Raw genomic sequence first — 21,781 nt, forward strand, 5'->3', positions numbered from 1 at the left:
CTGAAGTACTTGAATATAGTTCTGTTGCAGTCATTGTAACCACTAACATTTCATTAGGCAACAATCCAGTCCTCAAAATAAATTCCCACATAATAAACCAAAAATGTAAAATCATTAAAGAAAAGCGCATTACAAACAAGGTGGGAAAACAATCCTCAGGGACAAGTAGAGCCTTTTTCAGAAATCATACCCAAGAAGTCTGTCTTCATTTTCTAAGGCACACTAGTTCAATGCACTACTGATTGTCACAAGACTGGCTATGTGCGTAAATGTCAGACATAGATTGTTACATAATAAATATAGTCTAGAAACACTTTGTTGGGCAGGAGAGGTTATTGGGAGGTCGATTAGCCTCCAAGGGAATTTCTACAAAAAGCATAAAGCTATATTACCACCTCCATCTCTAGCAATGACTCCAATTTAAATTGTGTTTTAAAATGTAAGCCTCATTCACAACTGCTCCTGATTGGAACAAGGTGTACGTTCCTTGTTGCAATGTGTGTTAAACAAAACTTGTCCCTTTCTAAAAAGAATTAGATGTTTTAAAAACAAACTACCTCAGAGAAACTAATATTGAAAATCCAGAATTATTATGCTATTTAAACAGGTTTTATAAAAAAAAAAAAAGAGTAGTTCCAGATTTTGGAATACTTGGTAAGTTTCCTTTTTGTTTCCCTCCAATTTATATATAGCCCTCCTTACATGAAGGCAAAATAGGAACTCCTATGTAACATTGTACAATGGCTGAAATATTGCATTATATTTTGCAGTTTTTAAGAACTACTTAACACAGAACAGCTTATCCCTTATCTGTCTAATTCAGTTAATAGATTTGAGGCTGGGTTGTTCATACAGCAGTTGAGTCCATGACTCTTATTTTGTCATATTAGTCTCTTTTACTTTCCCTCAAAGAATACATAAACATTTGCATAAGGAAAAGACCAATATGAACTGACTTAATGAATTATTACAAGTCAGGCTAAACATGAACCTGGTCCTAGTTTCTAAAATTCTGGGTAAAATTCTTAGCAGCCAGCCTACTGCCTACCTCAAATAACATTCCTTATGAAAACTGTGATATTTGCAAGAAATATCTTGACTTGCTGAAGATGCATTTGTTGACAGGAAATCATGTCATCCCAGTGTTTTTATAAACGCCCCTTGATAACCTTGGTCTAGTATTCTTAGGAGATGCATACACTACATGAAAAGAGCTAGAGGTTTTACATAATTAATATCTTGCCTACGGGGCAAGTATAGCAGAACAAGGCTCTATATCCTCTACAATAGTGACATTTTACTATTACATTGTGGTATTTATGTGCAAAATCTCTCCAACCATGATAGTAATTTTCTGTATTAAATTATTGCTCAAATTTTGAAAACTAAACAACAACTGACAGCACAACATCAAAATTAAAAGCATTGTTTTATATGTAGCTGCAAATTACTTTGGGTTTTTTAATATTTCTTCTCGTTTTTCTCTTTTTTATACCACTTTTCTTCTCAGAAGGAGGGTCCATATCTGTTTTTATTGGTTAGCTGTCAATCATATTAATTCCAGCAAAATTACTTTCCTTAAATGAATCATTGCAGAGACTCCCAAGGCAAAATAAAGCATGAATGATCCCATGTTTACAAATGAAAGGTCATGTCACCAGTTTCTAAAAGAACAAATATCAGAAAAAAGTACTTTTTGTTCTGAAAGATCCCCTTCTTTTATTTTATTATTTTATGGTTACTAAACATCACTGACACATTTCCTCATTACATTTCAAATATTCAGTATTTACTATGTATAAATAAAAGAACTATAGTTTTAGTATGGACTGAGACTTTGATTTCAAGTTTGACAATATTTCCTAGCATAGAAATTAGAAAAAAGGAATTTGCCAACATCTGAAGAACTTTTTTCTCTCTTAGACCAGTACATAGGTTTGAATAGTTTAAAACAAGCATGGATGTTCTCTATAACTCATTTTGGTTTTCTTACTTACAAAACAGCATTTCAACCGATAATATTTTTCAATGCCTCCGATTTTCCCTGTTTTTCCTCAGAACGACAGCTCTGTAAAGATGTCCTTATAGACTAGGAATACCTTTTTGATCTTGTACGCTTAACAGTTGTATTATAAAGAAACTACATAGAAATTCTTGGCAGCTCCTAAAAACAATACACATACAGAAGACATCCTGTCTAATGATCTACTGCCTTGGTAGACTTCTTGCCATTCATCAAGAGATGCTCTTGAACCATTTGCCTTTCCTGGCAAGGTGAAGAGAACGCCCTTTACAATATGTCTGACCCGTTGCTTCAAACAAACCTACAGAATGTTATTTGATCTTTTTTTTTTTCCCATCACAAATGATTTTTAGTTCCGAGATTTAGTTCTGAAATCCATAGGGTTCATTCCCATTGTTATTTTTTGCAATCTGCCAGCATAAAGCAGTGAGGTGAATCTCTTGCGGGAGGGTGATCTGATGTGCGTTTTCATCTGCCCAAAATATAATGTTTCTTGCTCTTCCTCCAACTTCTGGCAGTAATGAGGAAGGAAGTCAGTACGCTTATGTCTGATCTGGATAAACTAGAAGTGATACTGATTTATGAGGAAATATTTCTAAGATTAGATGAAGTGTATAATCTAACCTTCAAATTAGACCCTTGGAATCCTAATTAAGAAGCCCTCAGTTTTCTCAGGGGGACAGATTACACCTGTTGCCATAAACACAGTTCTTGAAGGGAACAAGCTGAATACTCCCCGTTGGATATGTTCTTCATCATGAATAACTACTAAACAAAACTAATTTCCGTAACTTTTGAGAGCCTTTTCAATATTCTGAGATTTTTCCTGAAACTTGGTGTCATTGCAATGTCTCAGGTATCTTGCTCAAAAACTGTAATTTTTCTTTTGATACTACCTTACCCAGGTGGGAGTGGTACATACAGAGACAGTGGCTGGACACATCAGAAAGAAATACTGGCTCCATATCTGACAAACACTTCTTTGAGTGACTTGACAGGTATGGCAGGAAGGAAGAAGTATGTTTGCTAATAGACTCAAGATCCATAGCTTTCTCGTCAGTAGCACATACTATTCCCAGCTCTTTCAAGTAGAATTTTTTCTATGCTTTAAAAAATGACATTATCTTGTTTAATGAAAGACTAGAAATTATCCAAACTGAAGCAGATTTCAAAATATATTATGCACCAAATTATATCCGATGCTTTGTATTGTTTGTCTGTTTTAAAGATTTCCCTACCTCTACATAAAGAAACAATTCTCATTATGCTGTGAGTTCATGTTCTGAGAAGGAATTTGTTTCCCCTCCTTCCTGCACACTCAGCACTCTTCTGTTGGGTTCAGTAATAGATACATAAATGGTTTGTTTAGTTTATGCTCCTTTTTTTTCTCTTAAACTGGGAAGATTTCTATTCCAGAATATTTTATTCTATAAATCAGATAATGTACTAAGAATGAAGTAAATGAGACGTCTGAGATCTTTCCTCTGCCCAAATAAGTGTTCCCACTGCTACTCTTGGCAATACTGGAATTTTGCTGGCTGTAAGAGTATACAGTCAGAATATACAAGCTTTCAGAAAATACCTATTTAGAAATACTTATATGCTCTATTTGCAACAGAAATCTATGGCTGACCCGGTGATACAGACAGAGAGCGTAATTGAATGCCAGCTTTCTTTGCTTGTCTGTAACACAGCAGGCATATTGGCACTGGCCCCATCTTCAGGCCACATAAGAATCACAGAATGGGTCAGGTTGGAAGGGACCACAGTGAGTCATCTAGTCCAACCTCCCTGCTCAAGCAGGGTTATCCTAGAGCACATGGCACAGGACTGTGTCCAGATGGTTCTTGATTATCTCCAGTGAGGAAGACTCCACAACCTCTCTAGGCAATCTGTTCCAATGCTCAGTCATCCACACAGTAAAGTTGTTTCTCATGTTCAGATGGAACTTTCTGTGCATCAGTTTCTGCTCCTTGCCCCTTGTCCTAGCGCTTGGCACTATCAAGAAGAGCCTGGCTCCATCCTTTTGACACCCTCCCTTCAGATAATTATAGACATTGATCAGGTCCCCTCTCAGTCGTCTCTTCTTGAGACTGAACAGGCCCAGCTCCTTCAGCCTTTCCTCATAAGAGATGCTCCAGTCCTTTAATCATCTTTGTTGCCCTCTGCTGGATCCACTTCAGGAGCTCCATGTCTCTCTTTTACTGAGGAACCCAGAACTGAATAAAGCACTCCAGACTGGCCTCACCAGGGCTGAATAGTGGGGCAGGATCATCTCCCTCAACCTGCTGGCAATGCTCTTTGTAATGCACCCCAGGATACCATTGGCCTTCTTGGCACACTGCTGCCTCACGGACAGCTTGCTGTCCACCAGGACACCCAGGTCCTTCTCTGCAGAGTTGCTTCCCAGCATGTCAGCCCCAAGCCTGCAGAGGGGTTGTTTTTCCCCAGATGTAGGGCCCTGCATTTGCACTTGTTGAATTTCAGACAATTCTTCTCTGCCCATCTCTCCACACTGCTGAGGTCCCTCTGAAGGTCTGCACAGCCCTCTGGGGTATTGGCCACTCCTCCCAGCTTTGTGTCATCAGTGACCTTGCTGAGGAGGCATCTGCCCCTTCATCCAGGTCACTGATGAATAGGTTAAACAATGCTGGGAGCAGTATTGGACCCGCTAGTAACAGGCCTCCAACTAGACCCTGTCCCCTCTGGGACATGCTGTTCAGCCAGTTTTTATCTATAAAATATTTATCAGCTTTTTATCAGCTTTTACCTACGAAGAGAGAAACTCTTTGCTGATAAAACAACATGCCTTCTACTTACTAGCAGGCAGGAAACATAATATTAAGATTTTCTCAATCATATATATCTAATTAGCTCTCTTTCCCACAGAAAAGAAAAACAATATTTCACAAGAGTTCACAGACATTCTTAAACCACCATATATGAAAAGTCCTCTTGCAGAATGAGTCAGGAATTCTTAAAACATTGTCTTAAGTTATTTCATTACTTATTTGGATTACTAGATCCAACTTTGCCAATGTGCAGTCAATTACCTTGAAATGCCACATTTAGGCAGGCATGAGTGCTAGTCACTTATCTAGAAAACTGAAAATCAGCATATTTATTTGAAATGGAAGTAAACTTTGAAGAGTTAAGAGTCTTGGGAAGAAACCCACCCAGACTATTTTGGTAACAATAAAATCAGTAGAAAAGGGAATCTTTATATAGATGAGCGAAGATAAATATAAATAATTAAAAACCAAATAATTATAAGCACCTGTAAGAAATTTTAATAGCTTTCTTCTAATCCCATTCCAGGGGCCAGTTACGGCAAAATAGTTTCTCCACAGTCAATTTTCTAAAAATTATATCAAGATGAATAAAGTAATAAACCTCAGACCTTGCAACCAGTCTAAACTAGCATCTAGGGTTACAACTTAGTAAAAACTAGACAAAATTATAAGTAAGTTTTTTTGTAAGAGAACATTTCTAAAGGTGTATTATCTGACTTAACAACATCACCAAAATTCTTGCTTTATATCTATTGAATAATATTGTACCGTAATGAATTCGCTGGATTCTGGCAACACTTCTGTCCTATACTTCATACCTTTACATCTTGGTGTTTGCAGCTTTTCACAAATCATCTCCCCTTCCCCGAGATCTAATTATAATCATCGCTTTTACTTTGTCTGAAACCTGTCACAAGCTATTTCATAGTAAATCTAAATCAATATTAAAGAACAAAATCAAGTATTTCCAGCATAAAAGTTAAACATGGATAACTAGTTTCCTCAAAAATGCTGAGATCAAATGTTTCTCTTAGAGTTACTAAGCCAATAAATCTAATTTTATTGCTTCATAAATTCTCACTGAAGTGGAGTACATTTGGGTGGGTGGAAGTACATTTAAGCTGCCCAGGTTTCTGAACAAGGCTTCATCCCATCTGATAAGTAGTAACTCTGAAGTGTAACCTGAAATGTATCACGTTTATTTAGTCACATAAGTTAATGTCTTGGGTGAATCTCTACACAGAGGTTTATTAAAACTTCACCAAACTGGAGATATGCTGCTGCTAACTGATACAGTTGCTCAGATGTATATGAAGTAAATCTGAATCACAAACCACAGATTCATTCAGTAATCCAACTTGCATCTAGAACTGTACTATGCCTTGATTTACTACTCTGAGGTAAACGATATGATTAGACTGGACCAAAAAAAAAAGGCTAACTCAACTAACTCAACTGAGGTCGAAATAATCAGTGAAGGATGATCAACTTAATTTTCACTTAAAATAAGCTAGTTAGCTTCAAGTTTGGAAAGGGATCTGAGGCTGATTTTGGCCTGCTAAAATTTAATATGTCTTGTCAGTACTACCAATTAATCCTGAGCTAGTTAGCTTCCTATAACCAGTCTAAATCAAGAAATCTCTCTTTTCAAGCATAGGTACATTATGTGGCCAGAGGAGACTTGCAAATTCCTCATTCCTGACAACATCAAACAGCTGTTCTGTTTTAGCTAGGACTTACAGCATCACATTGTCTTCAAGTTACCTAACAGGTAGAAATAGTTACCTCTTCTATCTACTGATTGCTCTAAAAGGAGACTACAAGGTAAACAGTATACAAACAACTTTGACTTTCAATATTTGAAGATCCTATGATATCTAGAAATTATAAGTTTATATTAACAACAGAGATATACAACACCCTATTCTGAAAGACTGTGAGATATCAAATGGCAAAATTGCAAAATTACACACTGAAAAATTTTAACAGATTTTTAATATACTGATTCTAAATTTCTTTCTCAACAACCACTACAAAAAAGATCACTGTAGTTAGCAATGCCTGAGATGGATTGTTGTCTGTCACAGACATTCAGTGAGCTAAGCTCATGTTCCATAAGTTCCAGGGACGAATGAGGAAGAATTGTGACCACATGCTGCTGTCCTTCCTTATTACAAACAGACTATTTCAAGTTAGGACATGGATTGGAAAGTAGCTCTGGCTTGGTGTCAGAAACAGACAAGTAAAATCATTCTGTTACTGGTAAACCTTTCTTTTGCCTCCAGCAGGAATCTAGGCACTCTGGTGGGATACATAATGACAAAACTTTTTTAGGTGCAGAAAGCTCCGGGTTACTCAGGCATGGTAGCTTTTTCCATTAGCTGCATCCATAGAAGAGAAATGTGATTTATCACTAGTTGGTCTACAAATAGGAATAAAAATAAGATTGTGAAGTCCTCAAACTCTAAAAGAGGGAACTTCATAAATTTCCTATTAAGACAATGCAGATATGATATAAGAAAAACATTCTTTTTTGAAAGTTCTGCATCTTTCATTTGTGTATTTACCATTTAAAAATATGCCAAGACACTTGAATTTTGCGTTCATAAGAAAGCTCAGTTGAGCGTGTGAGATGTTGAACCTTGATTAAGTCATATGCATATGATCATCTAATTAGGTCTACTGTCTTAGTTTGTTACTTTGATTCTACTGAGATTTCCTTTTTTTTCTTGTTTCTTTAATTTGTTTCTTGACTGCTCCACTGATGCACGTTAATTAGCACTCATTTTTCCAAGAAACCACATTGGATAGCAAAAGCATTGAACTTAGCAGATGATAACATAGAGAACATTCTTAGAACATTTAATTCAGTGATATTTAAACATTTTTTTGAAGGCCTTTGAATAAAATTCTGTTTTTAATACCCTGTGCTAAGGCCACTGCTTTGGGAAGAAAGAACAAGTATATTTCACAGTAAAAAAACACCAGGCAGTGTTTTGCATGTGGAAAGACTTAGCTCCTTCTGTACCGTCAACTCTTAAAAAGGCTACTAATTTCAACCAGCAACCTAGATTACTGCATAAAGTACCATGTCCCCCTATACAAGCAAATAAATAAAGAGATAAGTTACAGAAGAAACAACTTGAAGGAATGGCCAGTGCCTCAAAGATCCAAGCATCATGGTCATACTCTCATAAAATGCTTTAAAATTCTATCACTATGCATTAAATTCCTCCACTTAATAGAATTATGTCTCTTTTATGGATCTGGATTTGAACAGAAAATGGTACACCTAAGAGTTTGTAATGGCACTCCTACCTGTCAGTATCATCTTGGTTTTGAAGATAGCAGTTGATTGTGTTGACTAAAAAGCTAAATAGACGACCATACAGGGATTTTGCCAAGAGATCCCGGTAAAAATCTGCAATCTCTATAGTGTGCCTCCTTACAATCATGTCTCCTATGAGAGAAAGCAGAAAATGGAGATGAAAGCATGCTCTGAAGTTCGCCTTAAGTAATTTTAGTTACAGTAAATTTAGCTACAGTTACTTCTCCTTTGCCAAACATTTACACAGTGTTAGTTTTTTTTCTGAAACCTCCAGTGCAAGATGAGAGGACTGTCAACACTCAAAAGATTTTCAGTTTGGAAATACATGCCTTTATACTTTCTTCAAAAGAAATGTGTATGAGTACCACAGAGAACTAGAATTTTACTGAATATATTTTTTCAGATTTTTTTTCCAAGACACTCCTGTTGACTTTAGTTCTCACTAATATTCTCTATTAATATCTAATCTGTTATCTTGACACACTTCTGTAAGATCAATCAAGTTAGTAGTCTGTCAGCATCACAATGTGAAACTCCTTTGCTGCATATTACAAAGACATTTCTAATTTGGTGGCCCAGTCTGATTTACTACATGGCAGACAACTCTACATATTCCTCAGAGAAAATATTAATAAGGTCATACAAGACATAAGAAACAAAAATCATCGGTTTTTGAAATTCTCAAATCAGATGGATCAGAATGCCATCAGGGCCGATCTGTGAGAATTTAAGCTTGGAAAAGATTACCTTTAAAATACTGAACATCAGTTGTTAAGGCTGAAGCAAGCTCATCTGGTGAAACCTGTAGCATTCCTGCCACTGAAATGAAAAGAAAATTTAAAGAAGGACTGATTTGGGCTATACTGCATATTTCATTTCTTATAACAGATTTTCTTCTGTAGATGCTATTTTTTAATAGTGAAAGAATCCACACATTAAAGAAAAGGGTGCTGTCATAGGAGTAATCAAAATTAATGAACACAAAATTGGATTACTATGATCAGTACTTTGTGAAGTTTGAACATATCTGTATATTACATTACAGCTTTCTTTCCCTCTTAAAGATTACTCAGGACACTCCCCAGGGTTTGGCAGACTTTCTCTCCTACTAGAGTTAAGGTATGCTACTTATTGACATTCTGTATCCATAAGCCACTTGGAGGAGATTTGTAAGTGATCAAGAGGGCAAACTTCAAAGCATGGAAACAAGAGACCCTTTTAAGACATGGACTTTGAATGTAAGGAATTCAATTCAAAGCAAATTGTTCAGCTGTTGACAAGCAGTGCAAAAGCACTTTAAAAGAAGATGGTACAAAGTGCACTGTTCAATTACTTTTGGCAAATGATAGCATTAAAAATGACATTTAATTAGATAATTTCCAACACTGGCATTTTATTTCATCCCATAAAAATCTGTAGTTTATGAAACATCCAAGTCAATTGGATATTATCTTGCCACAGTAACTTATGAATTTTCAGAAGTAATTTTTTTTTGTCTCCCTGGAATTATGTTTCCATCTGTTGGTGGAACAGCGCAACTTCCCTGCTGTGGGACCAAGCAGGCGATGCTCCAAGGTCATGTTCTACTGACCTTGTTCCAGTAGCTGCAGGTCTGACACAAATGCTGTCTCAGCGTCTGTCAGAGCTGTAAAGCGAATGTCTCCAAGATGCAGAATTGCTGAGAGAATTACAAACAGGTTCTCCACCTCCTGCACATATTTTATGCAGAATTAAAGATAAAGAAGAGATCTGTTGGGCACATCAGTGAAAGGCAATGCTCTATAAAAACACAAATTCTACTAGTTTGTATCATTGGCATTTCCTAAGTTAAAAAGTATTCATGTGTGAATTTTTAACAGGAAATTCAGATTTAGAAATCAAATTGGAACCTATTTAGGACATACACCAACAAAATTACCTTTTATTCCTTTTGTTTTAATGTAAGTCACATAAACTGCTAGGTTAAGAAAGTTTTTCAGAATGTGATTCAAATACTTAAATATCTTTGACAGATGCATTATTTGTGCAAGAAATAAACATATCATGTCCATAGAGAATTTCCAAAGAGACAATTTCTGTATCTGGGAATAGTGGGGTTTGCTTTTTCCTCAGGCAACTGCATTCACAAATAAAGTGTCTAGCTCTAAATTGTAACAGGTTTTTGGTAGTAAAAGCTATAATTAAGGTCTTAAAGAAACAAAAGCAACCTCCCTTGCCCTCACACTTTCCCTCCATGACTACATGCTCTTTTCTGATGTCTCCAATATTATGAGGCAGTTATCTTTAAGGGCAGATTTTTCCTGGCTTCATTTTTATCACAGCAATAAGAAAACTAACTTTCTTGGGTTGTTTTGGTTTGGTTGTTTATTTTTAAAATATTTTTAAATCCAAGAAAAAATATGATCCATGAAATATGAACCTTAAATGCTAAGATACAGAAAGCATTGTGCATTTTTGGAAGTTTTTTTAAGGTTTTTTGGAGGGCTTTTTAAGTGCTTCTTTACAATTGTAAAATGAGAAACCTGATATCCACTACAACATTACATGCCATTATGTACAGCAAAGTTAGTTGATAATTTTTTAAAATGTTTTTGAAAAATAGTATTTGGAATCCAATTCTACTGAAACTGAAGAAGTGATAGTGAGAACTCTCACCACGATTTACAGAATAAGATTAAAAACTACACTACTAATGAAATATTTGACCAATACATTCTCTTTATTCCCAAGTTTTCTTCTTCTCTTCTTCTTTTTCCTTTCCCTAATAACTATGCTTATCATCAAAGGCCACTAAAAAAGTCTTTCTGGGATAGACTATAGCACCAACGCTGTTTAAGCAAGTTTTATTCATATTTTTAGACAAGAACTTCAATCTCTTACTGTATGAGACAGATATTAATAGGGCAACAGTATATTTTTCAATTACACAATACCAAAGCTGAAGATTCAAAAAGACCCAGTATATACAGGTGAAGTCTGAACAAGATAACTCAAAAAACAGAAGAACTGTCATGTTAATATGGCATTTAAACTAGGGTGCTATACCCTGCTCCTTGGGATGATATCTTAGGCAAGATGAAATGGCACACTAGTACAGCATACTCCTTGCTTGTAAGTTAGATCATTAAGAACTGATTTGGGAATGACTGTACAACACTGAACGGCAGAGGGCTGGGATAGCTGTTTATTCTGGTGATTTCAGTTAAGCCCTCAGGTTTACTTCATATTCCAGATTCTCAAACACTTTCTCAGTGTGCTCTAAGATGTGTGTTCCCTCACCTTTAAAACAATTGTTTTTAATAAAAATTAACATATTTTTGAAGATACCATTAAAAACTGCTGAGAAATCTTTATATAATTCTTCAAAAAGATAATTTATCACTAAATGTGGCTAGATAGTCAAGGAATAATACATGCAGACCTTTCCATGTATCTCAGAAGTAATGGGTAGAAATTTTAGGAATGTGTTTTACATATTCCGCTCTAATCTTCAATTCAGGAGATCAGTGAGTTCCACAGATTTCTAGCCTCCTAAATAATTATTCTAACACTGAGATTTAAAGATCTTATAGATTTTTATTCTAACACGGAGGAGATTTAAAGATCGTTTACACTTTTTTCGGTTGCATATTTACACAGATTATGTGAGTTCTCATATTCATCCCTCCATTTCCCCTAATTTCCATTACACCTCTGTCCTCCAGAACCTCTTCTTGATTAATTTTCCTAATTATCTTCATTTATTCTATAGGATAAGAGACAAACATAAGGCCTATCTTCTTGTTGCTTTTGAGGAGTTAAGTCACCTCTTTCAGGTTACCCAGCTCTAATTTTCTTTGACTAAATATTTATTTACTTCTTTTCAGGTGCTGCTAGCGTATGTGTGTTTCACAAAATTAAAAGAGACAGGGAGATAATCAAGAAGAGGAAAAAAATGCCTGTGGATTTTATGAGACGTCTGTCACATGGGATTTGATTGTTTCTTTTTATCTATGTAATTTAATTGTTCAGAGTATTATACCTTGAAGCTGTTTAGTGAATCTTTAAGAATTAAAAAGATTTACATTGTTGGTTCTGTGTCTAATTAAAAGTAATTACAGTAATTTCTCTGGAGTGAGCTAGTACTGTATATTGTTTCAAGTTCTTAAACAACAGAGAAAAAAAAAACAAAACTAAAAAAAGCACTTCTTTTGCCTCCAAAAGGTTATCAGGGAGAGTTCCGTATGGCCTGTTTTTAACTAGTATGATGATTTTAGCCACAAATAACATAAACTCGTGTAACTTACCAGGCTATTAAATCCCAGAGCGCCTAGAGCTTGTTTTAGTAGGATTAATTTCTCCCTGTTTTGAGGGTTGGCTGTTGACATCGTCTCGTCCAGTACAGTCTGGCTTAGATACCTGCAGAGAGGAAAAACAGCATATATGGCATTTACAAGGCTGGTGCATGATCAAACTTTTGAAGTCAAAATCTAGCTTTGCATTTCTAAGCAGAGGTTTATAACAGATTTTTCTCAGCCTCTGGAGAGAACAGTACCAGCAACAGAATATTCTGTTCTTAAACTTTTGTTTAAGACTCCCCCCAGCCCCAACTTTAGCCCTATGTGTAAGCTAAAACTTCAGATTGAATTTATACTATTGCCAGTTTTGCCATTCTTGCACTACCAGAGATTCCCCTTCAGAAGTAATATTTGAAGAGAACCTCTGATAACTCTGACTGCTTAAATTCCCCTCCTGCTGCTAGGGAATAGATCAGCTTTTAACTGCCACTATCATCATTCATTCTCTTAGCAGCTGAACAGATGACAGGTATACTCAGCATCTCTGTAACTAAGTAGTAACTAAAAGTACAGCCCTTAAGCTGTACTGGTTTGCACACTGTGAAGCAAAAGGAAATTCTATGAACCTTCTCAAAAATAATGATTAGAAGAGAGAAAGAGAGACACCTAGTGCAGCAGCTAAGTCAGGAAAGAGAAACATAGAAGCAACATAAGAAGTAATAACACAAAACAGATTAAACAAAAACTACAGTAAAACAGATTACTGAAAAGTGCAGTAATCTAACCTTTACAACACTGTATTTTAATCCTCTTGAAATATGTCTATGGGCTGTATTTTTTAAAGTATTCAGGTATCTTCATACAGCTGAAATCACTAAGAATGAGTGAATATTTGATAGGATCTGACTTTTAGTTACATCATGCAGAGAATGTAAGATGATGATTTCTTTTATCATTAGCATTAAATTATCATTAGCATTAAAATACACACTCATCACACAATCTACAATCTACAATCTTCACAAACATCACTTACATAAACAAAAGAATTCCCCACATCTATATCCAAATAACACCATCACTACACCAACAAAGGTGGACAATTTACACACACACCACTCCTCACCCCTTCATCACAATTACAACAAAAATTCCCCACACTCACTCTGCTCTCTACCAATGTTCAGTCCATGATCTGTCACGTAAATATGGGAAACAATAGAAGTTTAAATATTGGCAATGCTCATTTATAATTCTATTCTAATAGCTCTACAGAGGAGACATAATTTCAAAATAAAACTCCTTCTATTACAGAAGGTCTGGCAATGCTCTAGTAAAGGTGGTAGTTCTTATAAAGGTGGCCTTTTACGTGAATGTGTGTAGGAAGAATTATTTAGTATTTGCACTTTTCTATCTGATAATGAGGTTTAAGTGGTATGCACAAGGAAACACAAAGTGCATTTCTAGTGGACCAATACCAGATTTAGTGTGTTGATTTCCCTTGCAGTGATAATGACATAAGTTACCCCAGCAGGTGGGCAGAAGAAGAATGATGGGGGGGAAAAATGTGTGCTTGGGTGCATAAGCACTTTTTGCAACCACGGGAGGACCCAGTCAGCAGATACCTCAACTACAAACAAGCCTCACATCAGTGGATAAAGCTGGTCAATTCACACTGCCCCTGAGAACGTGGGTCTGTGAGCATCACTGCCAGTGCTCAGCTCTGGTTCCTCGAGGTTACTATAAACATCAATTTTGACAGAATCAAGTAGATACAAATGACAGCACAGCTGTCAAGTCAGCTAGAGTAGATGATTCAAAGTATAGGCCAGCTTTATGTTTTGGTTTGGTTGGTTGGTTGGGGTTTTTCCTGGTTTTTTTTTTTTTTACATTGCCTGTAGGTTCAAAAGGAGCCTAGAATACATTTGATACTGAATCTGGCATAGAACCTATTGGTATAAGGGTTAATCCATGAGAAAATTTTCCACTGTTCTGAACTGTTGCATGAGCTTATATCAGTACATGTTATGCACCATACATCAGTGGTATTTTTGATCCATAATTAGGAGATTTACAGAAGCAGCTACTCTGCTGTCAAAATATCCCATTGTTGAATGGTTGGAGGAATTGGAAGCATATAGCTATTTTTGCAAAAAAACCTCCTCCTGGATGGTGTTCTCCCTAAATAACTCCTTGTCTCTCTCTCTGTACTAAGCAAGTAGTCTTTTCTGTCCTGCGAAGAGAATATTCTACACTTCTCCTTTTCAAGCAACCCCATTTAACCAGCATTTTTTAGCACAGTTGAAGTGCCAGTGGGTACTGATGTTACAAAAGGATGTGTGAACACTACCAACAGATATGAAAGCAGGCTGCAGCACAGCAGAGTGATGCAGCACATTCAATTCCTGAGAGGAAAAAGCTGAGCTGTGATATGAACCAACACGCGTCAGTTCTTGCCTTCAGCGCAACCACTTCTTGCTGATACAGCAGGGGGCAAACTGGGCACCTGCCAAACCAGGTGCCTGTGGCTCTAGCAACCCATCCATAAACTGCAGCATCTGCTGGGACATGCCTGTTGGAAGAGAATCTGACTTTCCCAGTAATACCTGTCCCAAAGATTTAATCAGCAGATGTACTGGTGCCCTTGGAAACGAATGCAGTTGGACATTTTCTAAGGTGCACTTCAATTTAGAATCAGTTTCCCCAGTCTAAAAGCAATTAAATTCTTCTAGAACATTTCATGAGACCCACTCATTTTCCAAACTACTTATGCACTAATGAAATAAGCAAAATTGCTTTGAAGATATGCACATTCATTAGATGTTTATACTATGGAGTATATGCATACTAAGGATGGATTAATTGTATAGAGTACTTGGGACTGTTGATGGATATCGTACAACTCTAACAAATATGTCTTCTCAACTTCTTCTAAACTTCACGAACTTCTAAATAGTCTTTCTTTTTCTAAATTTTAGAAAATTAAAATTTCAGAGAAATTAAGAAAAACTGATACGAACAGTTTACAAAATTACCAACATGAAATTTCCAGACACTTGGATCACCTTCTATGAGCTAGACCCCAAAGAAAACCTCTTTTAGAATTTTTTTTTTAATACCTTCAAAATACCTGGGGAAATAGTATTATTGGTAAGTCAAAAAATGTTCAGCAGTTGTTTTAGGAAGAGCTGGGACACAGAGCCAAACTTCTGAAATTGATGAAGACATCCCATGCAAGCTGTATCAAAATTATTGTCAACATACATGCTGTGATCACTACCAACATCTCCAAGCTAATTCAACTTAGCTTGATTTTGTATCTAGACAATAAATGGTTTGTACAAGAAACTATTTACCAGGATGACTGAAAAATAATCCTTTCTTGCACATAATCACGCAGAGAGGTAAAATTTTTATTCTACTGGCTTTGGGGTAAAAGTGTACACTAAATGATCTCAAGCTTACATTAGTCAGATGTTAGTTCTTATACTGTATGAAATGAAAAAAGGGAAGGGCTGAAAGTCACAACGGTAACTTTGCTTATTCCAAATATCATCCCAACGCAGAAAACCACAAGTTTAAAAATTTGAGAATGATAGAATTATCTTCCTGGTAAGAACTGGGAACATGAACGCGAAGACAGATAAAACTGCCCTGTCATTAGCTTACAAACCAGTTGAGTTTTCCGTTTCTTTTGTGTAGCTGTTGCAATAGATTTTCAAAGAACTGTCTGTCTTCACAGTAGATTCTGTCTTGACACAAAGAGTTGGACCAGATTTCTGGAGGCCCCCTTTCAAACCAAGGGCAAAGGAAAATATAATTTTTCTCTGTTTATACTTCTTTAATTGGCGAAAGAAAAAAAAAACAAATACTCAAATGCATGAGAAGAGCTGAATGCCATAATCTGTTCTCTTTTTGAGATACCTGGTCAACTGGTTCCTCTGAGGAATTACATCTATGTTGTGCTTTCTTCTGCTGATCCACTTGTCCACATCTCGTTTCTCTGCTACTAGTAGGATAACTCTTAACTAACCCCAAGAGAAACAGAATAGTATCAACTCCTATTTTAGCACGATTGGCCATAGGATCTAGGACATTTATTTTGCTAAAAGGAATTCAAGATTAGAGGATAAAGAATTTACATGGAAGGAGCAAAGAATTAATATTTAAGATAAACTAATCACTAAATACAGGACTCTGTATCAATACCTAATTAGGCAATGCAAGTCACTGCATTTCATGTTATGAATCAGAAATTCTGGATTCTGTCTATAAATCCATTTTTTCTTTTATAAAAATGGCATACAGATAAAACTCTTTATATTCATTCACTAATTCAAAATAGCTATTAAAACTAAGATCCTGATTCTTCTAATTTATTTATCCAAGCAAGAATGTTTTTGTTTTCACTTAAAAAACAAAAACTACATGCCTTTTTTTTTTTAATATCATGCTGTAAGCATGTGGAAACCTCTCATGCAGCACATTTCTCATGTGCTGTCCAGTTAAAGAAATTTAGAAGAAAGAAATGAAACCAGGCTGTTTCAAAACAGCATATTCCTCCTGGATATGATTTTTTGCATACATCTCCAATTACATAGAGTGTGAGAGTGTCTTTCTAATCATGATGATAGACAGGAAACAGGACTGACTTGTCTCTTGTTTTGTACGAATTGCTCAATGTGTCAGCTTTATAGGCAACTGGTATGTGCCTATAACCTAGAGAAGAGCATATCAGTTAGACTGAATATGCCTATTGGAAGTATTCATACACTTCTAATAGTGTAAAGGCTTTTATTACAGCTTGACATTAAAAAGTGTCATTAAAAAGCACACACAAGTATCCTCTCAGTGCTAGCTTCTATAAAACGCTGCATCACTTGTTCTAAAAACAGACACAGACCATGCTCACCATAACATCATATTTAGTGACTTCAGGCCACTGGAACAAGAAATGCCTTTTTTTCTTTTTTTTCTTGTGAGGTTTACATGTACTGTGAAGTTGAATAATGTGTATTGTCCTAATTCAGCCAAATATTTATGTGTAACTAACTTCAAACCAGTGTTTCATCCCACTCATTTCAGTTGAATCTTAGTACAGTAAGAAATGTCAATATGAAGTACAACTGAAAGTTATCGGTTAACACTCTGTGTTGAGCTCTGGTTTACTAAGAAAGAAAGAAAGGCAGATACAGTGTGTGAGACTGAAGGAAATAAGCAGTACTGGAGACCTAGATTTCAAGCTGTTGCAAGCATTGCCTACATAACTTCTGGGCATATGACCTTATCGTACATTTGCTTCTAACAACATGCAATGCAGATTCCAAAGACACACAAAGATTCCTGAACTATAATTGTATGAACCAGATGTAGTACAGAAAACATGGTAAGTGAAGCTATTTAGCTCAGATGAAGCCCCAACACAGCTATGGACTTTTTCCTTGACAGCATCTGAGGTATCTCTGATACACTTCACAATAAGCCTCACAGACTTTCCTTTTGCCTCTACCTGTCTTTATATAAAGTCTAAACCAAAAAATTATTAGAAAATCTTCATGAGTTGATGCTTTGTTGCTAGAAAATTCTCAAAAGAGCCAACATCACAGGAGGCTGAAGCAGAATTTCATAATCAGGCTCCAGCTTTAACACAACCGATATGTATGTTGTGGGTGTCATTTAATGTGACATTGTATTAAGAAGCACGGATTAACAAGCTAAATCCCTTCCTTCCCCTTATTAGTGCTGCCCAATGAACCATGTACTTGCACAATCATGTGAAAGTGTGTGGCTTTTTCCTTTGCAGTTTGCATCCCTCCTTCCCAGCCAGTTCAGGGTTGTAGTCCTGATTAAGCAGAATGGTTGTCACTAAAAATCCAACATTACCAGATCAGTTAATTTTTACTTTAAGTTCAGGTGGAAATCAGAGTATCTCAGATATGTGTTAGTTATAGACAAAGTATGACTATTTAAAAACCACTTTTCTTACAACTAGGTCAGTTTACAGTACTCACATTAAATATTTGTAAGGTCTTCCTCTGAAATACATAAAAGTTTTCTAGAAGGTTAGCTATTCCTGTGACTACTTGCTAAATCCCAAGACACAATTTAGGTATAGCTAAATATCAGACTTAAGAACTGTTTTGCCAGACTGAAAAGTAATGACTTCATAGCTTTACATGTTTTCAAAACTGCTGGGATGAAGGGTATCCAATGTATAAAACCAAAACATTACCTTTGAAAAATAAATTCCACTAATCTCTACTCTATTTGCAAACTCACAGAATAAGAAATTACAACAAACATTTCAGTATTCTTAGATATCTCATGTGAATATGAGAGGACAATGTATTCTGCTTAGTGAGGAAAAGCTGCCTTGCTCTTAGCACTGTTTGATATGTAAACAGGAACGAGATAAAGACAAAGCAAAACAGTTGACATCAATGAAGTAAACGACATTTAAAGAACATGATAATGAATAGCTTCTGGCTTTTTTTCTCTGAGGGAAAAAAGGCATATATTACTGCCTTTTTTTCCCTTTGTCTCCAGTTTTTAAACCAGCACTGAGCTGGAGTTACTGCTAACCATTTAAGTGCACATATTTCTGCTCATAACTAGTGCAATAATGCACCAAAACCAGAATTTAAAAATAGGAATGGCTTTGTAAATGTCAGGAGGCAAGGTATCAGTATATTATTAATTAATTAAACACTGCAGACAGATTTGGTGACAGCCAGAACACAGCTCTTACTTTTATTTCTCTGACAAAATAACAAGTTACATGTTTTGTAAATTGGTTGTAGCACAGAAAGCTTGTATTAACTGTGTGTTGTTCAGTGAATAGTTTTGCCTTGATATTTTCATAAGATGAAATTTCAAATAATTCTGTAAGACTACGTGTACTATGAAGTACATAAGTTTTTCAGACAATGGATATACTCAAATGGAAGGTAAAGAAATACATCTTGGTCTTTATCTTAAAAATGCCAAATATTGTTAGGCTACAATCAGGTATGCTTTTTTTTTCCTTCTAATTATATTAATATTCTTGTGGAATAGGTTAAGACCACAGATTCAAGCATTCTGTTCCTAAAATTACATAAAAATGTAAATTTACAATTATTCCATTCAAGAAAAAAAGAATGTACAACAAGAGTGACTCAAAATAGAATTTTTCACATCTCTAATGATATTACAAGAATTAATAAATACAGTATACCTTCTAGTACCGTTTATCTTATTCATGATTCAGTATTTTATAGGACAGAATCACTCAGGAGATCATAATTCTGTGATCTATCACTTTAAAAGCATATTTTTTAAGTTTAATATACATTAAATAAGGGGTATAATGATGAATACTGAGCATTGCTGAAGATGTAAAAAAATTAGCAGTCTGCATGCAAGTGCAAACTGGTCCAATCTATGTCCTGAAATGCTTCAAAAATTCTGTTTGAACTTTGCTCCTAAAACTAAGAGTAATTTTGTATTCCTGTGTTCAGACTTACTTTGGAATTAGTTGCCAAGCAGATGTCATTAAGTTTATGAGCCTCAAAGGCATTTCTCTACCAGTGTTTGCTACTTTCAAATGCTGATTCACTAAAAAAGGCTTACTGGGTTAAGAGCCACAATATCTGATCTAAACTTTAAAAAGTGCTTTGGGAATCTGCTTATAACTTTCACCAGTATGCAGTTAAAACATTGATAAAATAATTCAAAATTATTTCATATAACTCCTGATTGTAGTTCATGGATCAGTTTCAGATCAGCAGCCTTACAAGAAGCCCTCTTCTTCCTGTACATGCAGCCATGACCATGTGTATTCAGGTGTGTTCACTAAACAAGTAATTCTGAACAGTAAGATCCATTTAAGGTACTTTTAACTTGGTCTAAAAAAGTTAAGGTCTCCCCAAGTTACTAGTCACTCTAGTGACTTTTGAACTACTGGAAAGTATGGATTATTTACTTATTAATGAGTCGGTTTTTTTAAGAAGGATTAGTACAATTAGCTAATTAATCAATTACAACTATTTGCCTTTCATGGGCTAAGAAAGTCTCACACAATACCTGAATATGAATTGGTGCAGTACCGGCCTGTACCCTAATTTACTTTGTTCTACAAAGCAAGATTATTCTCTTTTCAACTGTAGATGACAGAAATTTGTACGTATTTATATATGTTATTTATTTAGCAATCAACAATCCATAAGCTATTCCACTAAATAATTTTTTTTCTATTTAATATTATCACATTCATTATTAATTTTTACAGTGAAAGACTATGAACTTATTTTACAAGTGATTAGCACTTTTCTTAGTCTTCATGAACCTCATCTTGGGTGAAAACAGATCATGAAACTGGTGTTAGTGTACCAGCATCAAAATAAACATTGCATTTACTGAGTAGGTTTAATACTAAGCTGCAATGACAGCTTGGTAAACTGATTTCTATCCATTTAATGATTTAGTTATGTTAAAATTTTATAAAGGTTAAAGCAGAAATTAGAGGGTGTCAGCATTTTCATAAGCCATAAATTACACTTCTCTGCAATTATGGTTATAAATGCAGTTTGCTTCTCAAATGGTATTTCTACATTGTTTCAGCGCCATTTTCCGTCATTTCAGTCAGCAGAAAATTTATAGTAAATTTTTTATTTCAGAGGTCTTCTTTGATTTGCATAGTTCTTTGTGCAGACTGCATCTGTTCTAACAATTTTTCTCACCTGTATTACTACTATACAAGAAATGTTTAAACTTCCAATCAGATAAGCATAAGACTTATTAGCCTAGTCAGGTCACAGATAAAAACCATAGAATCAGAGAATCACTTAGGCTGGAAAATGCCTTTAAGATCATTGAGTCTAAAGTCCAGAACCTCATGCATGTTTCTTCCTTGAAACACTCTGGACCCATTCAGCTCTCCCCAGTGTGTCTCCTTGCATGATCCAGAGCACTGTTTACAGAGATCTGTTAAAAATACAGTTTTCCCTGGTTAGATAGGCTAATATATGTGTGTGTAATATGTACATATATATATTTATGTATTAGCACATGATATTATATGTCCTAATATATAATCAATAAGTACCTCAAAAAGACCCTGTACTATTTTACATCTGTTGGCTGTTAATCAAAGGTGACTCAAAACCTTGAAACTATACCTGAAACTGGCTTTGTTTCCTTTTGATATCAACCACTGAGTACAGCAGTTTCATATAATTTGTGCTGTACTGTACTATGTTGCAGCAATAACACTTTGTGCCATGATTCCAAGAGATGGGTCATAAACTAATTGGATACAGATGAGACCTATACATAGAATAAAGAAGTTCCAAAGATCACCTGGGTAATGAGTGATTCAGTG

At 35.5% G+C, this 21,781-nt stretch overlaps 1 protein-coding gene across 5 annotated transcripts in view; it reads right to left on the minus strand.

Annotated features, from left to right (window-relative positions):
* Positions 1–21,781, minus strand: part of MYO16 (myosin XVI) — a 360,734-nt gene that overhangs the window by 117,382 nt on the left and 221,571 nt on the right. For all 5 annotated transcript variants that reach the window (XM_027675110.1, XM_027675112.1, XM_027675113.1 and 2 more), the window contains exons 17-20: positions 12,430–12,541; positions 9,735–9,852; positions 8,891–8,962; positions 8,134–8,275 (exon numbers count right to left, since the gene is read on the minus strand). In XM_027675110.1, the coding sequence (XP_027530911.1) occupies positions 8,134–8,275; positions 8,891–8,962; positions 9,735–9,852; positions 12,430–12,541 (444 nt within the window). The remainder of the gene's footprint in view (positions 1–8,133; positions 8,276–8,890; positions 8,963–9,734; positions 9,853–12,429; positions 12,542–21,781) is intronic.

This window comes from Neopelma chrysocephalum, unplaced genomic scaffold (genome assembly GCF_003984885.1).
Source record: "Neopelma chrysocephalum unplaced genomic scaffold, ASM398488v2 Primary Assembly neopelma1_25, whole genome shotgun sequence".
Taxonomy (NCBI): Eukaryota; Metazoa; Chordata; class Aves; order Passeriformes; family Pipridae; genus Neopelma; species Neopelma chrysocephalum.